Source organism: Anolis carolinensis, chromosome 4, assembly GCF_035594765.1.
Source record: "Anolis carolinensis isolate JA03-04 chromosome 4, rAnoCar3.1.pri, whole genome shotgun sequence".
NCBI lineage: Eukaryota > Metazoa > Chordata > Lepidosauria > Squamata > Dactyloidae > Anolis > Anolis carolinensis.
In genome coordinates, this window is record NC_085844.1 from 150,222,402 (window position 1) to 150,237,778 (window position 15,377).

Sequence of the window (15,377 nt, forward strand, 5' to 3'; positions counted from 1 at the left end):
TTTCAAAAACACTGTGACTGTCAAATTAGTAGAAGCTCAGAAACAATTGACAAGACAGTGCTCAGTGGTAAACATGTTAACTACTTTCTTAATCTAGAAGAACATAAGATCACTTTCTCAAGGTACTGAACACCTGCAGAAATATAGAATATTTCCCAAATATCTGAATCTCGCTGACATGGTTAAGATAAGGTAGCTGTAACTAATTTATGTCCCATTAATTTAAATGGAGATGTTGCATGATTGACTATTTTTGGTTTGGATCAGGGTGTCTTGGAGTCTTCTAAACTGTGTTGGCAGTATTCATAGAAAGAAAAGGGTGGAGAGCTTTGCCTTTATCTCAAATCATAGAATCAAATATATAAGCAAGTCTATTTGTGTGTACAACTGTATAAACAAAACTGCACAGGGACTGATTGACTGTGAACACAACCCTAGCTGTATAACCACGTGTTTCTGTTCAAGGGATGATGTGCTGTGATTTTCAACACTCTCCATGTATTAAAGTAAGTATGGACCTCATCACATTGCTGATTCACCATTCTCCGTGGTGAATTGGCAGGGCAATCCTGGAGCCCTGCCCAGTTGGCTGCAGCACTTCCCCATCACACATGGGGAAGTACCGTGCTGTAGCCCCGTTGTTCCAAATGGAACACGGGAAGGCTCACTTATTGGCAGCACAGCGTCCTACCACACTGCTGCCCTAGTTGAGCCATGGAGCCCCACTGGAAGTGAGGCTATGTCATGTGATGAGCGGTGTGGGTTAGGCTTGCTCAAATAATTCGATTTCCCCGTTACCCGTTATTAATTCGTTATTTTCGTTTGTTTTGAAGCAATATAGAACCTTGGTTGTCCACACGTCTGGATATCGCGGTTTCGAATCGCGAGAGGCCGTTTTTTCTTATTTCTTCGTTTTTTTCGTTAGGAAAAAAAAGCTTTTGCAAATCACCCAAACTCCTTTCCTTTTGCCCCTCAGCAAAAGGGGCGTCACGGGCTCAGCCAATGGGAGGGGGCGAGGGGGAAGGAGGCCGAGGAGGAGGAAGACGGAGGGGGGAAATGGCCGCCGCCGCCTCAGCTCAGGCCTGGAGAGACAGAGAGGGGCCCGGCGGTGAGGAGGAAGAGGCCCAGGATGCGAGGGGGTGTGGGCCAGGCCCGTCCTCGGCTGCTCCCGGGGAGGGAGGGAGGGAGGACTACGACTCCCAGGGGCCCAGATTCGCACCCTCCCTCCCCCCAATACAGGTCTCCATACCACGCTACATGAACTTGAATGGATACTGTGGTTGTGTTGTCGAAAGCTTTCATGGCCGGGATCACACTGTTGTGGTATGTATTCCGGGCTCTATGGCCATGTGCCAGAAGCATTCTCTCCTGACGTTTCACTCACATCTGTGGCAGACATAGAGGTTTTGACGTCTGTGCGAAGCTAGGCAAGTGGGGTTTATATATCTGTGGAAGGTCCAGGGTGGGAGAAAGAACTCTTGTCTGTGGGAGGCAAGTGTGAATGTTGCAATTGGTCACCTTGATTAGCATTGAATAGCCTTGCAGCTTCAAAGCCTGGCTGCTTCCTACCTGGGGGAATCCTTTGTTGGGAGGTATTAGCTGGCCCTGATTGTTTCTTGTCTGGAATTCCCATTTTCTGGGTGTTTCTGGGAAGGTAATGGCACTCCATGTAGTCATGCCGGCCACATGACCTTGGAGGTGTCTATGGACAACACTGGCTCTTGGGCTTAGAAATGGAGATGAGCACCAACCCCCAGAGTCAGACATGACTGAACTTAACGTCAAGGGATACCTTTACCTTTACCTATACACACACACACACACACACACACACATAAGCAGGGTCTACACAATATATATCACACACACACCAATTTAACAAAGTTTCAGCCACAAAAACAAAGTTTCTGAAGTAGAACAATGACTTTCACAGTAAAGACAACCCAATTTAACAGGAAATAAGACTTTCAAACCAGGAACAGATTTCTGCAATTATTAAAAAATGGTTTATTATAAAAGCTATGAAAATTCTCCAAAAATCAGAGGATAAGGGAAACGTTCCAAATTTTGGTGAGCTATCAGTGTTAAATGTGTTCTACCACTGTACCAAGTTTGAAGAAGATCACTCAAAAAATGAGGGTGGGAGAGTCCTGTAAAGTCCTCTCCCTCTGTGCTGTTTTTGGGAATTGCGCATGCGCGTCCGCCATTAAAGTATTAATTTAGAAAATAACGAATTTTCGTTAATTTCGAAATTTTTTGGGGGCCAAATTCGGAAATACCATCAGAAACGAAAAGCTGCCCCCCTCTAGTTTTGAAACGAGTTTAGAATCAAATTTTTCATGGATCGATCAAGCCTAGTGTGGGGCTCCATCGCTCAATTGAGGCAGCAGTATCCCAGGATGCTAAAATTTGTCAAAAAACTTACAACAGAGATGGAAACCTGTAGCTCTTACGTTCTTAGTCTTTAACTCTCATAATCTCTCAGGACTGGTTATGATTATTACACCTGATGGAAGTGTATATTAAAAAAGGTTTTTTTGCAAGATGTTTCTTTATCATTTCTTCTTCTTCTTTTTCTTATTCTTCTTATTATTATTTCTATACAAATTTTCTCCCAAGTCGGGACTAAAAGCAGCAAGTTTGGGAGAGTATGACTTACCCAAGGTGTCCCAATGTGTTTGCATGGCTGAGCAGGGATTTGCATCCTGGTCTCCAGAGTTGTGCTCCAACATTCAGATCACTATGCTGCTCTTAGCCTTCTTAGCCATTATGAACTATATATGCATATTCCTCAGGGCTTTTAGATACAACGGCTTCCTCAAATGTATTATTTTCACATGCACTGGTATGCAATTTTTACCACCCAGTCAACCTGAGCAATAGTCAGGGATGATGGCAGTGGTAGGCTCAAACATCTAGGGCAACTTCAGTTGGAAATTCTGAGCTATTAAAAAAAAAGTTATTCACATATAACATTGGACACTGATTGACAAGGAATATGAAGGCCAAGGATTGCCCAGACATGTGCTGAATTGTATCCAACTTGCTTCCTTTTGCTGCATCAGTAGCTAAATGCAATTTGCTTGCTGGCCTTCAAGCTCAGCTCCTCTAGTTTTGAACTAGGCTACTGACCCTGAATTGGAAAAGTTTACACTTTCCTCTTTTAACTTTGCTCTTACTGCCCTTTACTTCAGCTTGGCCTAACAATTGCTATGGGTAGCTTATGTATGACTTTGATAATACATATTGCAAATATTCCTCAATTCCCATGAAGATAAGAGCCATTTTGGCCTTCTTTTTAGGCTTATTTCAGAAAATAGTCAACCATACAACCATCCCACATTTTATGATCATGATTCCCAGCAACTACTTCGTACTGGCACCAGTAGAACTTTCTCAACGTTCCAAAGGAATGAAAAACTCTGGGTAGCAAACCCTTAAACTGGGGTAATGCTGAGACAAGGATACAAGTCATCTGTCTTTAAGCTAACAGGAGAGGAAATTTCAGCTAGTTGAATAATAAGCAACACCAAAAATAAGGTGTTTTTATGTTTTAACTTGTTTATACTTTGTTCTTCTTTTGGGCTCAACCCCATGTTAGCCGCCATGAGTCCCTTCGGGGAGATGGTGGCGGGATATAAAATTAAAGTATTATAATTATAAAGTATTATTATTATTATTATTATTATTATTATCTGAAATTTCCTCTCCTATTAAAGGTACAGGTGCCCCCTTCGGTTTTCACTCTCACAATGTGAGAGAAATGTAAGGATTTATGTGTCTTATGCCTGGGTTGCAAAGTGGAAAACCCTTGTTTTGCAAATTTCTTTTATTGCAAATTTCTGCCCATGAAATCTTTATCAGCTGTTTTATATTCTATCATCTAGACACACCAGACAAACCAAAACATCATGCAGAGGGGGAAAGCATATATTCTCAAACTCTAAAATACATGTTTGCTTTGTAGCTTTCAAAGCTCGCAATTAGTTCACCTCAGCATTTCTTTTTGGCTTGGTACAGAGCAACAAATAAGGTTGTTGTTCTCAATGTCACAGTCACTTACTGGGAAGAGAAAGAAAAAACAGCATGCACACTACTACGGTCAAACTAGTCTCTCAGTGGAAGTGATCCAGTGACACAGGTGTAACACAAAGGTTCAAAAGTGAATAAAACAAGTAGCAACACATTCCCATCTGGAAATAATAGGCAGAACCTTAAGTGCAGGTTTATTTTGTTCAATAGAAATAGAATTAAACACCATTATTATGAGCACTTTAAATAAGATTATATTGTAATCATATGCACTGTGAGAAAAATAAGGAATCCTTATTAAATATTTACAGATTGCATGCAAATTATGGATATGAGCTCCTTATTTATGTCTTATATTCTAAATTCCCCCCTGAGAGTATGATATGATCCCGTAGTAGCTTATTAAACCTCTCATCACTGATTGGCACAATTTGAAAATCCTCCTTCCAAATTTCTTCTTCCTTTCCATTTTCTTTTTTCAATTTTCTTCTATTATATGACAAGTCTAGAATACAAACGTATCTTCACAGAAGTCTATTTCTTAAAATGCCCTTTGCCTGCACTGAAGGCTATGACTTCTGCCTTTGAAAGCCACACTTCAACACAGCAGTGTGCGCTTTTTTGCGCACATACGTTTATTGCCTTATATGAAGATGTTCAAAGTGATCCATTCCTGTTATCCAGGAGAAAACTCTAAAGAGACGTGCTTTGAAAGAGCTTGGCTGCAGCGGCTCATCTTGATCAAGAACAATACTTTGATTCTGCAATATTTACAATGGTTATAGTCACAAATTGTGTTAGGCATAGTTTCATGTTTCTTTCATCCAGCCAGCAAAACAAGTCAAACACCTAATGTAAAGGTCATTCCCTTGAATGAAGAAAACCAGAGCAAGTGGGGTTTCTATATCTGTGAAAGGTCCAGGGTGGGAGAAAGAACTCTTTTCTGTTTGAGGCAAATGTGAATGTTGCAATTGGCTACCTTGATTAGCACTGAATGGCCTTTCAACTTCAAGGTCTGGCTGCTTCCTGCCTGGGGAATCCTTTGTTGGGATTTGTTAGCTGGCCCTGATTGATTAATGTATGGAAGTCCTCTCTTTTCTGTGTAGTGTTCTTAATTTACTGTCCTGATTTTTCAACCAGAGAAGTCAGCCAAAGCAGAGCACTTGATGAACCAACCTGGACACAGCATATTATTTGAGAATGCAGGAATGCTGGACCACTCTAACAATAATCATGGCAGACTACACAGAGAAGCCACTGAAATCGACAAACATGTGGACAATTTCAATAGAAAGTAAGAATCCATGAAAATGAACAAAATCTGGCTACCAGTATTAAAGAACTCTAAAATCAGGACAGTAAATAAAGAACAACACTCAGTAGACAAGTGAATTCCAGACATGAAACAATGAGGGCCAGCTAATACCTCCGAAAAAGGATTCCCCCAGGAGTAAGCAGCCAGACCTTGAAGCTGCAAGGCTATTCAATGCTAATCAAGGTGGCCAATTGCAACAGTCACACTTGCCTCCAACAGAAGAGTTCTTTAGCCCACCCTGGACCTTCCACAGATATATAAACCCCACTGGCATAGTTGCCAACAGACTTCACAACCTCTGAGGATGCCTGACATGGAGGTTGTCCAATGATTTCACTTATCCAACATTTTCACTTATCCAACAATTTTATTTTTCAGTGATTGGTTTGGGGTGGGGGGGGAATTCTGTTCGCTTACACTTGAAAATTACCTAGGGCCGGCCCTGTGTATACAAGGGGAGCAATCAGGGTGGAAATCTCCACCTTCTGCAGATCTCTGTCTTTCTGTCCTGCCGAGTCCTGGCTGCTTCCTGTCTGGGGGAATGTTGTGAGGTGTTAGCTGACCCTGACAGTAAATAAAGAACAACACTCAGAAGACAGGGGAATTCCAGAGAGTAAACAACCAGGGCCAGCTAACCTCCCAACAAAGGATTCCCCCAGGCAGGAAGCAGCCAGACTTTGAAGCTGCAATGCTATTCAGTGCTAATCAAAGTGGCTAATGGGTTGCCATTCACACTTGCCTCAAACAGACAAGAGTTCTTTCTCCCACCCTGGACATTCCATAGATATATTAAACTCACTTGCCTAATTTCCAACAGACCTCACAACCTCAGAGGATGCCTGCCATAAATGTGGGTAAAACGTCAGGAGAGAATGCTTTTGGAACATGGCCATACTGCGCAGAAAACTCACAGAAAACCACACTCTGAAATTGTTTTGTCAGTTCCTTCCTTTGTAACACTAGTGACATTGGGGATAAGGGAAAAAAAGAAGGAAAATAATGATATGGATCTGGTGGAAGATGTTCTGAGAAATAACAGAATTCTTCCATGTTGAGAAAAGGAAAGACACAGAACCAAGAATCACAAAAGTCATGCCATTTTTTCTGACATTTTTTCTAATTAAAGGGGCAGCAGTCCCACTACCAATGTTATACTGCTTTTTTTACATATAACTCAAGCTATCTTATTGAAAACTAACCTAGTGCTTGCAGTGCTTAAATCTGTGAAGGCACCTGAATAATTTAGAAACTAGAGGTGCAAATCTTCTCTTAGGTCATCCTCATAAATGAGAATGTTTTCTTTAAAAAAAATCTGCCATGGTGTGAAATAATAAGAATTTTTGTGAATTTAGCATCTTTTTACAGTACTTTCATTTGTCCTTTTTGGTTTGGTGCAATACCCAATGTTTTGCACAAAAAGAATGTGCTAGCATTGTGTTGGGAATTTATTCTTCAGCTTAGAATTGCTGAATAGGGAAATGCTATCGTAGCAGCACCATGAAGAATGCAGTGAGTGGCATGGCCATTGAGCAACAATCATGATGAACACTATAGCACTTTGCCCTTAAGCAATGACAGCTCAAAAAGACAGCAGCAACACTCCCCAAGAGAGCCATAGGATACTGCTAATTCAGAGCAAAGGGTGGTAGAAGGTCATGGGGGCCTGCATCAAGCTAGGAAAATACTCCACTTTCACAATGCTCTGCTGTGTTCAATGCCCCATTTTGTAGTGGGAGTTCCCAGTGTGCAGCAATATGCAATCAGACTACTGTGTCAGATTCTGCATCCACAGATTCAATTATCCAAAGCTTACAAATACCGCCCCCTCTACAAATAAATCCAAGAAGCCAACCATGATTTTACTACACTGTAACAGGACCTCATTTTTTGGCTCAATCCCTCTTTACCCAAAATATTTTTAAAAAGCTGGGGGAGGGGAGTCAGAAAAGCACAGTTTAAATATTCATAGTACCTATTACCTAAATCTTCATAATTAATATTCCAAAGCATTTAAGAAGCCTCCATATATGCAAAAAGATCCCTGCCTCAGCTACTCTGTTTCCCCAAAAATAAGACATCCCCTGAAAATAGGACCTAGTAGAGGTTTTGCTGAATTGCTAAATAGAAGGCCTCCCCCGAAAGTAAGAACTACCAAAGTTTTAGTTTGGAAGCATGCCCGCCAAACAGAACACTAGAGCATGCAGGATTGGTACCATAGATTGTTGTACATGGAAATAATTGTAGTAACAAGAAATTCTTGATAGGATTCAGTTATGCTGCTTTGTGATGACAACTACTGTACAGTATATAATAAATGTTCATTTTTAGTTCAACAATAAATGTGAATTCTTCTTCATGGAAAAATAAGACATCCCCTGAAAATAAGACCTAGAGCATCTTTAGAAGCAAAAAATTAATGTATGACACTGTCTTATTTTCGGGAAAACACAGTATTATGTTGAATGTAACCACATTAAGAGCTCAAGTGGAGAGCTGTCTAAATAGGCAGTTTACTATTTAAATCAGGAAATAAGGCAAATGACTTCTATTTACTTCCTGAATTGAATTCTGCCCTGGACATGAATAAGAGGCAACTAAGAGACTGGCTATTTTGGATTGATTCAAGAAGGACTTTGCAATCAACCAGGAATTCAAAATTCTCCCCGTGGTTCCCTATTTTAAAAACTGAACATTTCAGAGCCAGATATCTGATTAAGCTCAAGCCACCATCCTTAAGAATTGCCTTTACTGAGCTGCAATTCCAAGTAATGCCTACCGCAGTGTTGGATGGTCATAATGTGCCATGGGAAAATAGACTATGTATCTGTGGCCAAAGTCAGGTAGAAGACATTGTGCATTACATGTTAGTTTGTCCATTGTATAGTGCCCCAAGAGAAAGACACCTGGAACCCCTGCTGACTCATGGTAAAGGGAATTGCTTAGCAGAAACTGTGCATTTTCTGCTGAGTGACACAAACAACTATGTAACTCACAAAGTAGCCCTGTTTGCTCTATCTGCAAAAAAGATCAGAAAGAGAGAATTAGATAAAATTGCCATCAACTGCCGAGGAGATTCAAAGGATTAAGTGGACTCACAATATGCATCTATATGTGAACTCTTTCGCAATTTTTTTAAATTACTGTTAAATGGCATTGTTTTAACTCCTTGCGGGAGCACGATTATGGCTTCTGCTCAGTATCATTGGAGTCTATTGCTCCGAGGGTACTATTGTGTGCATGCGTTAATTTTTTTTTTATTTACACAAATGTATGAGATTGACTTCCTACTCTTCCCTTTTAGAAGCAGTCCTAATATATCCTAGGAAGCTCCCCCTTCAGAAATTTGAGGGTTTTAGCCATCATCTTGAACATGTGAAGGCAAATTACATGGATTGTTAGGGGAAATGAAAGATATATAATTTTAACCAATCACAGCTGGTTGGTTAAGCAGATAAAGAAGATGGTTCTGGGCAGATAACCATTCAATTATGAATACAGGAGGGGGTGCCTTTTTAAACATTTAAAAGTGTAAAAGATGAGAAAAACTAAATCTCACTCTCGCATATACTTCTTATGTCCCTATCTCCTTAGCACTTTTCTCCCAGCACATCTTTGCTCTTGATCTTGGAAGCGAATCAGATGTGGAGGCAAGTACCTGAAGTGAAGGAGAACAAGAAAAAGCAGCACTGGTTTCAGATACCCTCATAACTACCCCCTATCTTTTTTGATTATAGGTTGCCCCTATCTTGGTTTGCACCAGGACAAAGCCTTTCCCAGGCAGTCAATATCTTGCTTCATTCTGGCATCTCACCACGAGCTAAAGGCATGGATGTTACTGAAGAAACACGCTCATCAACCAAATGCTTGCTTGAGCAAATGAGATGGTGACCTCTTTATGACAAAGTGTCAGAAAGGCTTACAGACACATCCATTGAGCACTGTGGAGAATGCCAAAAAGAAATCTGTTTGTTCTACTCTGGAACTGAACAGAACACATAAAAGCTTTTACAACTGTCCATGCTCAATTGTAACACCCAATGATGTCAATTAAATCAGTGCTTTTATCCCAAAGAAAACAAAAAAACAAAATCCTTTTTCTTTCCACCCTAGTCTTGTAACTTTGTGGCCTGCAAGTAGCCTCCCATATGCTCTGGCAATCAGTCAAACAGTTCATATATCTATCTATCTATCTATCTATCTATCTATCTATCTATCTATCTATCTATCTATCTTAAAGCCGCAGTGGGTTAAACGGCTGAGTTGTTGAACTTGCTGACTGAAAGGTTGGCAGTTCAAATCCTGAGAGTGGGGTGAGCTTCTGCTGTTAGTCCTAGCTTCTGCCAACCTAGCAGTTCAAAAACATGCAAATGTGAGTAAAACAATAGGTACCGCTCCAGTGGGAAGGTAATGGTGCCCCATGCAGTCATGCCGGCCACATGACCCTGGAGGCATCAACGGACAATGTCGGCTCTTTGGCTTAGAAATGGAGATGAGCACTAACCCTCACAGTCGAACACAACTAGACTTAACATCAGGGGAAAACCTTTACCTTTATCTATCTAGCTATTAAATACAAGCATGCATCCTGATGCAAATCTCCCTTGACACTTCATTGCTAATCTACACTTTACTTGGCTGATGGTATGCATTTTGTGATAAAAGCAGGAAAATCAGAACAGCCACTTGTGTGATGTGACTAGTTCCCTAAGACTGCTGCTGGAGTGACACCTCTTGTGATGCACAAGTAACATGTTTTAAGTACACACCTATACCTGTTCAGCATAACATGCAAACAATGGCTGGAATCTTAAAACTTGAAACTCACAATCTACCCTCCATATCCATGGATATTATATTCATGGATTCGGCCATCTACAACTTCAAAATATTTTTTAAATATCCAAAACGCAGACCTTGATTTTGCCATATGCTATTGCATGTAATGGATCTTGAACAGTACATATGTTGGCAACCCCAGGCAGAGGTGAGGGGTCCTTGAACCAAAACCCAGTGGATACAAAGGATCTACTGTATGTGCAATTCTAGAATGTATGTGTGAATATGCAATTATTTTGTACTCTCCAATTTTTGGCAGGGAATTCTCTAATCTAAAAAGATTTATATCTCCAAAAATATTGCATTTAAAAATGTGTTTCTTCTGGGATTGGGGTGACTTCTTGGGTCAGGCAAATGAACTCAAGTCAGAAGCCTGAGAGCTTTGCTGAGAAACCAGAAGCCTTGGAGCTCAGACCTTCTTCCAATCTTGGGGCTCCAGAACCAGATGGACCACTCTCTGGGTACAGAGGGAGCAATGGATTACTAACAACACTCTCTAAAAACATTCTAGCACTTCCAGAATCACCAGATTCTGGCATAAAGAGATACAGAGAGAAGAAAAACTATTGCCATTTTCCCTAAAAAGGATATGTTGGAGAGCCTTACATGCAAAATCATTCATGTGAGATAAAATTGCTGACAAAATACAAGTACATATTTAAATGAACCTTTTTATTTAAAAATTGACATACAACCATTATATCTCAGATTACACACATACACACACAAACTAGTGCAAAAGGATATTACCTTTTCTAAAGGGCTTTCTACCCGAGGAATGCTGATCATAGGCATTTGAGCCAGATTGTCCATGTGTGAATGTTCATGTTCAGGTTGTCTACCTCTAAAATTATTTACCACACACACAACCTAGAAAAAAGGACAAAAATAGATAATATGAAAAGATTTCATAAAATCAGATATAAATACTTATAATCAAATCACCATGCCAAAATGAATGAGACTGCAAAATTATTCAGGCCAACACAAAACTGTAATGTAATGGAGTTCCCCTCAATCTAATTATAAATTTGGGATGGTTTTCAAATACAGATCAAGATAAGCTGTCAGGTGGAACAGCATTTAAAACACCGCACTATATCTGAATTTCACCAAGCACCAGCACATTTTTATGTGTGCATTCATGACAGTGAACAAAGAAATCAAAAAATACTCTGGACAAGAGATTTTGGAAGCAGGATGAGCTGAATACTGTGACCACCATCATTCATTGGTTTACCTTCTTTAATATTCCAAAAGAATATTTGGACTGGCAATATAATCAAATAGGAGCCCGCAATGGATTAAAATCCTTGTGTCAGCAGGACTGCTGACTGAAAAGTCTGTGGTTCAAATCCAGGGAGTGTGGTAAGCTTCCATTTGTCAGTTCCAGCTTCCTATGCGAGACGCCTCCCACAGGATGGTAACACATCCAGGTGTCTCCTGGGCAACGTCCTTGCAGACGGCCAGTTCTCTTACACCAGAAGTGATTTGTACTTTCTCAAGTCGCTCCTGACACACACAAAAATCAAATAAATTATGCCACAGGCATCCAGTATAGCAGAAGTAGAAATCATGTGGCATTTTAGACACTGTTGTTTTACAAATCCTGTCATCTAAACATGGAATAAGCAGACTTCAAAGTACATTTTTGACTACAACTCTCAGAATTTCCCCAGCCAGAATGAAACATAATGATTAGGAGGATTCAGGAAGTAGTTTTTCTACATTCTGAATATAACAGCATTGTATTTTTCATTGCCTGGTAACATGTACTGGAGAAACACATGGTTCTAGCTAAACAATAGGTTGTAACAAAAACTATCATGCTTAATAATTGTATATAGGTTTGTGCTTCTGAGAAAAAAGAATAATCTAGTGGACCTACAAGTAGGCCTACAGGCAAACATGATGTTTCCTCCATTTACAGTGGCCTGATTAGCCAATCTGTGCTGGAATTTACCAATAATTTAATGATGCGATTAAACAGTTCTTTAATAATTACTGATGATTTGAAATAAGAAATTTTGCATAAACAGCATCCCTGGGAAGTGCAGGTGTTTACCCAGAATTATTTTTTCAAACAGTTTTATCATTCAGTTCTACGCACAAGAGAGAATCAGGTAGCAGTAACTACAAAGATGCATATATGAAACTAGTTCTCCCAAGGGAATCAATGAGCCATTTGTCATAGAAAAAAGGGTGGTCTGTGATGGTGTTCACTGAAATCCATGCTGGGCTTGGATTAGCATATCTTTAGGAAATTCATTTGCTCAGTAATTCGTAAGTATAGCCAAAATATATGCAAATTTTGAGGCAAAGTGCCTCTGATGTAATACATGGTCCACAAGGGACCCCTTTGCAAGCAAACCCAAATGCAACAGAAATAGTCATATGCAAGTGTACTTACCAAAAAGACTGCTATAGAAATGCCAACTACAAATCCCGCTATGACATCCGACCAGTGATTTCGATATTCTGCTACTCTGTTGATACCAGTGAGGAATGCCAAACACATTAAGCTAAAGCAAAGGACTGGTTTTGCCAGTCTTGTTCCTCTGGCTTTTACCGTGTTGGTGATATACATCTAAGATAAAAAACAAAAAACAAAAAACAGCAGGGTATATCATTAAAAATAATATGAATTTTCACATATTTTTAAATATATTTTTTCTTTTATCAAAAGAAATAATAATAATATCTAGAAAATTAACACTTAAACTGTTGTACAAAATCGTCCTTTATCAAGTAGATTCATATACCAGTTTTGAATCTCAGTTCAAAGGTTAAACCTGTGTATAAAATGCAATGTAAATATTAAGACATGATGCTATTGAAAACAAACAAAACTGAAAAACCAGTATCATGTTTGGTGCTGTTTTAATCTGAGAAACAGACAAACACTTTTTTTTAACAAAGAGAAACATATGGCTCATTCACTCTACACAATCCCATTTTAACTGCCATGCAACTGCCTATGGAATCCTGGGCCTTGTTTGGTGAGACACTAAAGTTCTGGGCTGAGAATCCCAAATAATTCATTAAACATAAAAAATGAAGCATTAAACATAATACATAAAGATATGCATGGCCAAGAAACCAGGAATTGGCCTGACCAAAGCATACTATCACATATCCCTATTTTAAGAAAATGTTATCTTCTGCAAACAGTACAAACAAGAAACTTAATCAAGAAACAACTTCCTAAGATCTACAGAAATACTTGCAGGAACACCTCAGCAAGCAAGAGTCCAAAAGTGGCAGGTTAAAACAAGAAACTTAAAAGCTCTGGATACCCTAGGACTGAACTAAAGCTAAAGTGGAATAATAGCACTATAAGTATATAGTATGAATGGGACATTGGGGTACATTTACAATGACCACAATGCAACGAGCACCCAAATCAGCTCTGTGGTGGCCAAACTGTGCACAAAGCTGGTTCACAGTAATATGGATCAAGGCAGGTCAGTGTAGATCCACTGGCATATGTTTTTACCAGTTTCCTTTTCTATCCTGGAATCTTTCTTAATGGATCATTGATGGTAGATAGATGGTTTTCCTGTAGAGCAGTGGTTCTCAACCTGTGGATCCTCAGATGTTTCAGCCTTCTACTCCTAGAAATCCTAACAGCTGGCTGGAATTCTTGGAAGCTGTAGGCCAAAACACCTGGGGACCCACAGGTTGAGAATCACTGCTGTAGAGTAAGAAACTGTCCAACTACAGCAGAAGCAAATATGGTTACCAAGTACCATAGTATAATAAAGCCCATCTAACTACAGCAGCAGGAAACTTGCTTGCTCAACTCTTTTCTCATTTATGCATACACAATACATACCATCAGAGTTTTTTTAATGAATAAATGTAACAACAGCCTGGATAACATCAGAGAAAATAGTAGCAGCGGTTTCCAGGCTCTCGGTCTCACTTTCAGCAATAATGAACAGACAGCCAATGCATCTTTTCATGCATTGGCCCATCCGCTAAGAGAAATTAATATTTATCACCCCCATTATGCGTAGAGAATAAAAAATGAAACCCTTCCACAGTTAATCAAAATGCACCTTTCTGTCTAAATTTCCAAGAAGTGGCAGCCTACCAAGTAATTTTGTTGCAGTCTGGGCTTTGGACCAAACCTGGCACACTTTTACGTGAAAGTGATGGCCTAAGTGTGCAGAACTCTATATTAAGCGGAGACACAGGCCATTCTTCACTGCCCAGTAAAATGTATCTTTGGATAAAAGAATTACAAGGAAATAGCAGATTCTAGTCATTAGGAAAAAGATGCTGACAAACATTCCATGACAGTACTCAAAATCTCGTCTTCTGGACATTGATAGATGAATGAGAATTTTAGAGTTCAAAGTCAAATTTCCTGATAGGTCAACAACAGTACAGTTTTACATATGATCATGACTGTCCTAGGAATTTGGAATGTGATATAATACTTGCCTATAGGAAATGAGGTTTTCCATGTGGGGCTGAAAAGCTTGCAAAACTTTTTTGATGTGAATGGTACAAAAACAAATGTGAATATACAGCATCAGAGATACCTCTATGGCACTATTTCAGACACTTTTAAAAACTACGATCTAACTCCAATCCACTCAAGGCAAGGTTGAGGCAGTATTAAAACTCAGGACTATAATGAACACAGCTCACAATATGCTGCTTAAAATCGCACATATATGTTTGGTTACATCAGGCAACTTTTTGGTACGTAGCATTGCAATCCTATATTTATCTACTGGAAGATGAATTCAATTTAATTTAATTTATTTACTCTTAAGTAAGTGTATGCACACAACTCTACTACTCTTTTCTACCCCACTCCAAAGAAGCTCCCCGAATCTGGCAGCTGTGATGGATTGGATGAGGGCCAACAAGTTGAGGCTTAATCCAGACGAAACAGAGGTCCTCCTGGTCAAGGCTAATCAGGGTATAAGGTGGCAACCTGTGCTCAATGGGGTTACACTCCCAAGGACACAGTTCTGCAGTCTGGAGGTCCTCCTGGACTCAGCGCTGACACTTGAACCCAGATGTCAGCAGTGGCTGGAGGGCCTACACACAGTTCAAGCTCATGCGCCAGCTGTGACCGTATCTCAAAAAGCCTGCCTTGGCCCAGGTGGTCCACGTCTTAGTTACATCTAGAACTGATTACTGTAATGCACTCTACATGGGGCTGCCTTTGAAGATG

At 39.9% G+C, this 15,377-nt stretch overlaps 1 protein-coding gene across 2 annotated transcripts in view; it reads right to left on the bottom strand.

The window, feature by feature from the left end:
- Window positions 1-15,377, bottom strand: part of plppr5 (phospholipid phosphatase related 5) — a 182,563-nt gene that overhangs the window by 6,520 nt on the left and 160,666 nt on the right. For both annotated transcript variants that reach the window (XM_062977987.1, XM_008109228.3), the window contains 2 exons: window positions 12,594-12,770; window positions 10,934-11,053 (listed from right to left, as the gene is read on the bottom strand). In XM_062977987.1, the coding sequence (XP_062834057.1) occupies window positions 10,934-11,053; window positions 12,594-12,770 (297 nt within the window). The remainder of the gene's footprint in view (window positions 1-10,933; window positions 11,054-12,593; window positions 12,771-15,377) is intronic.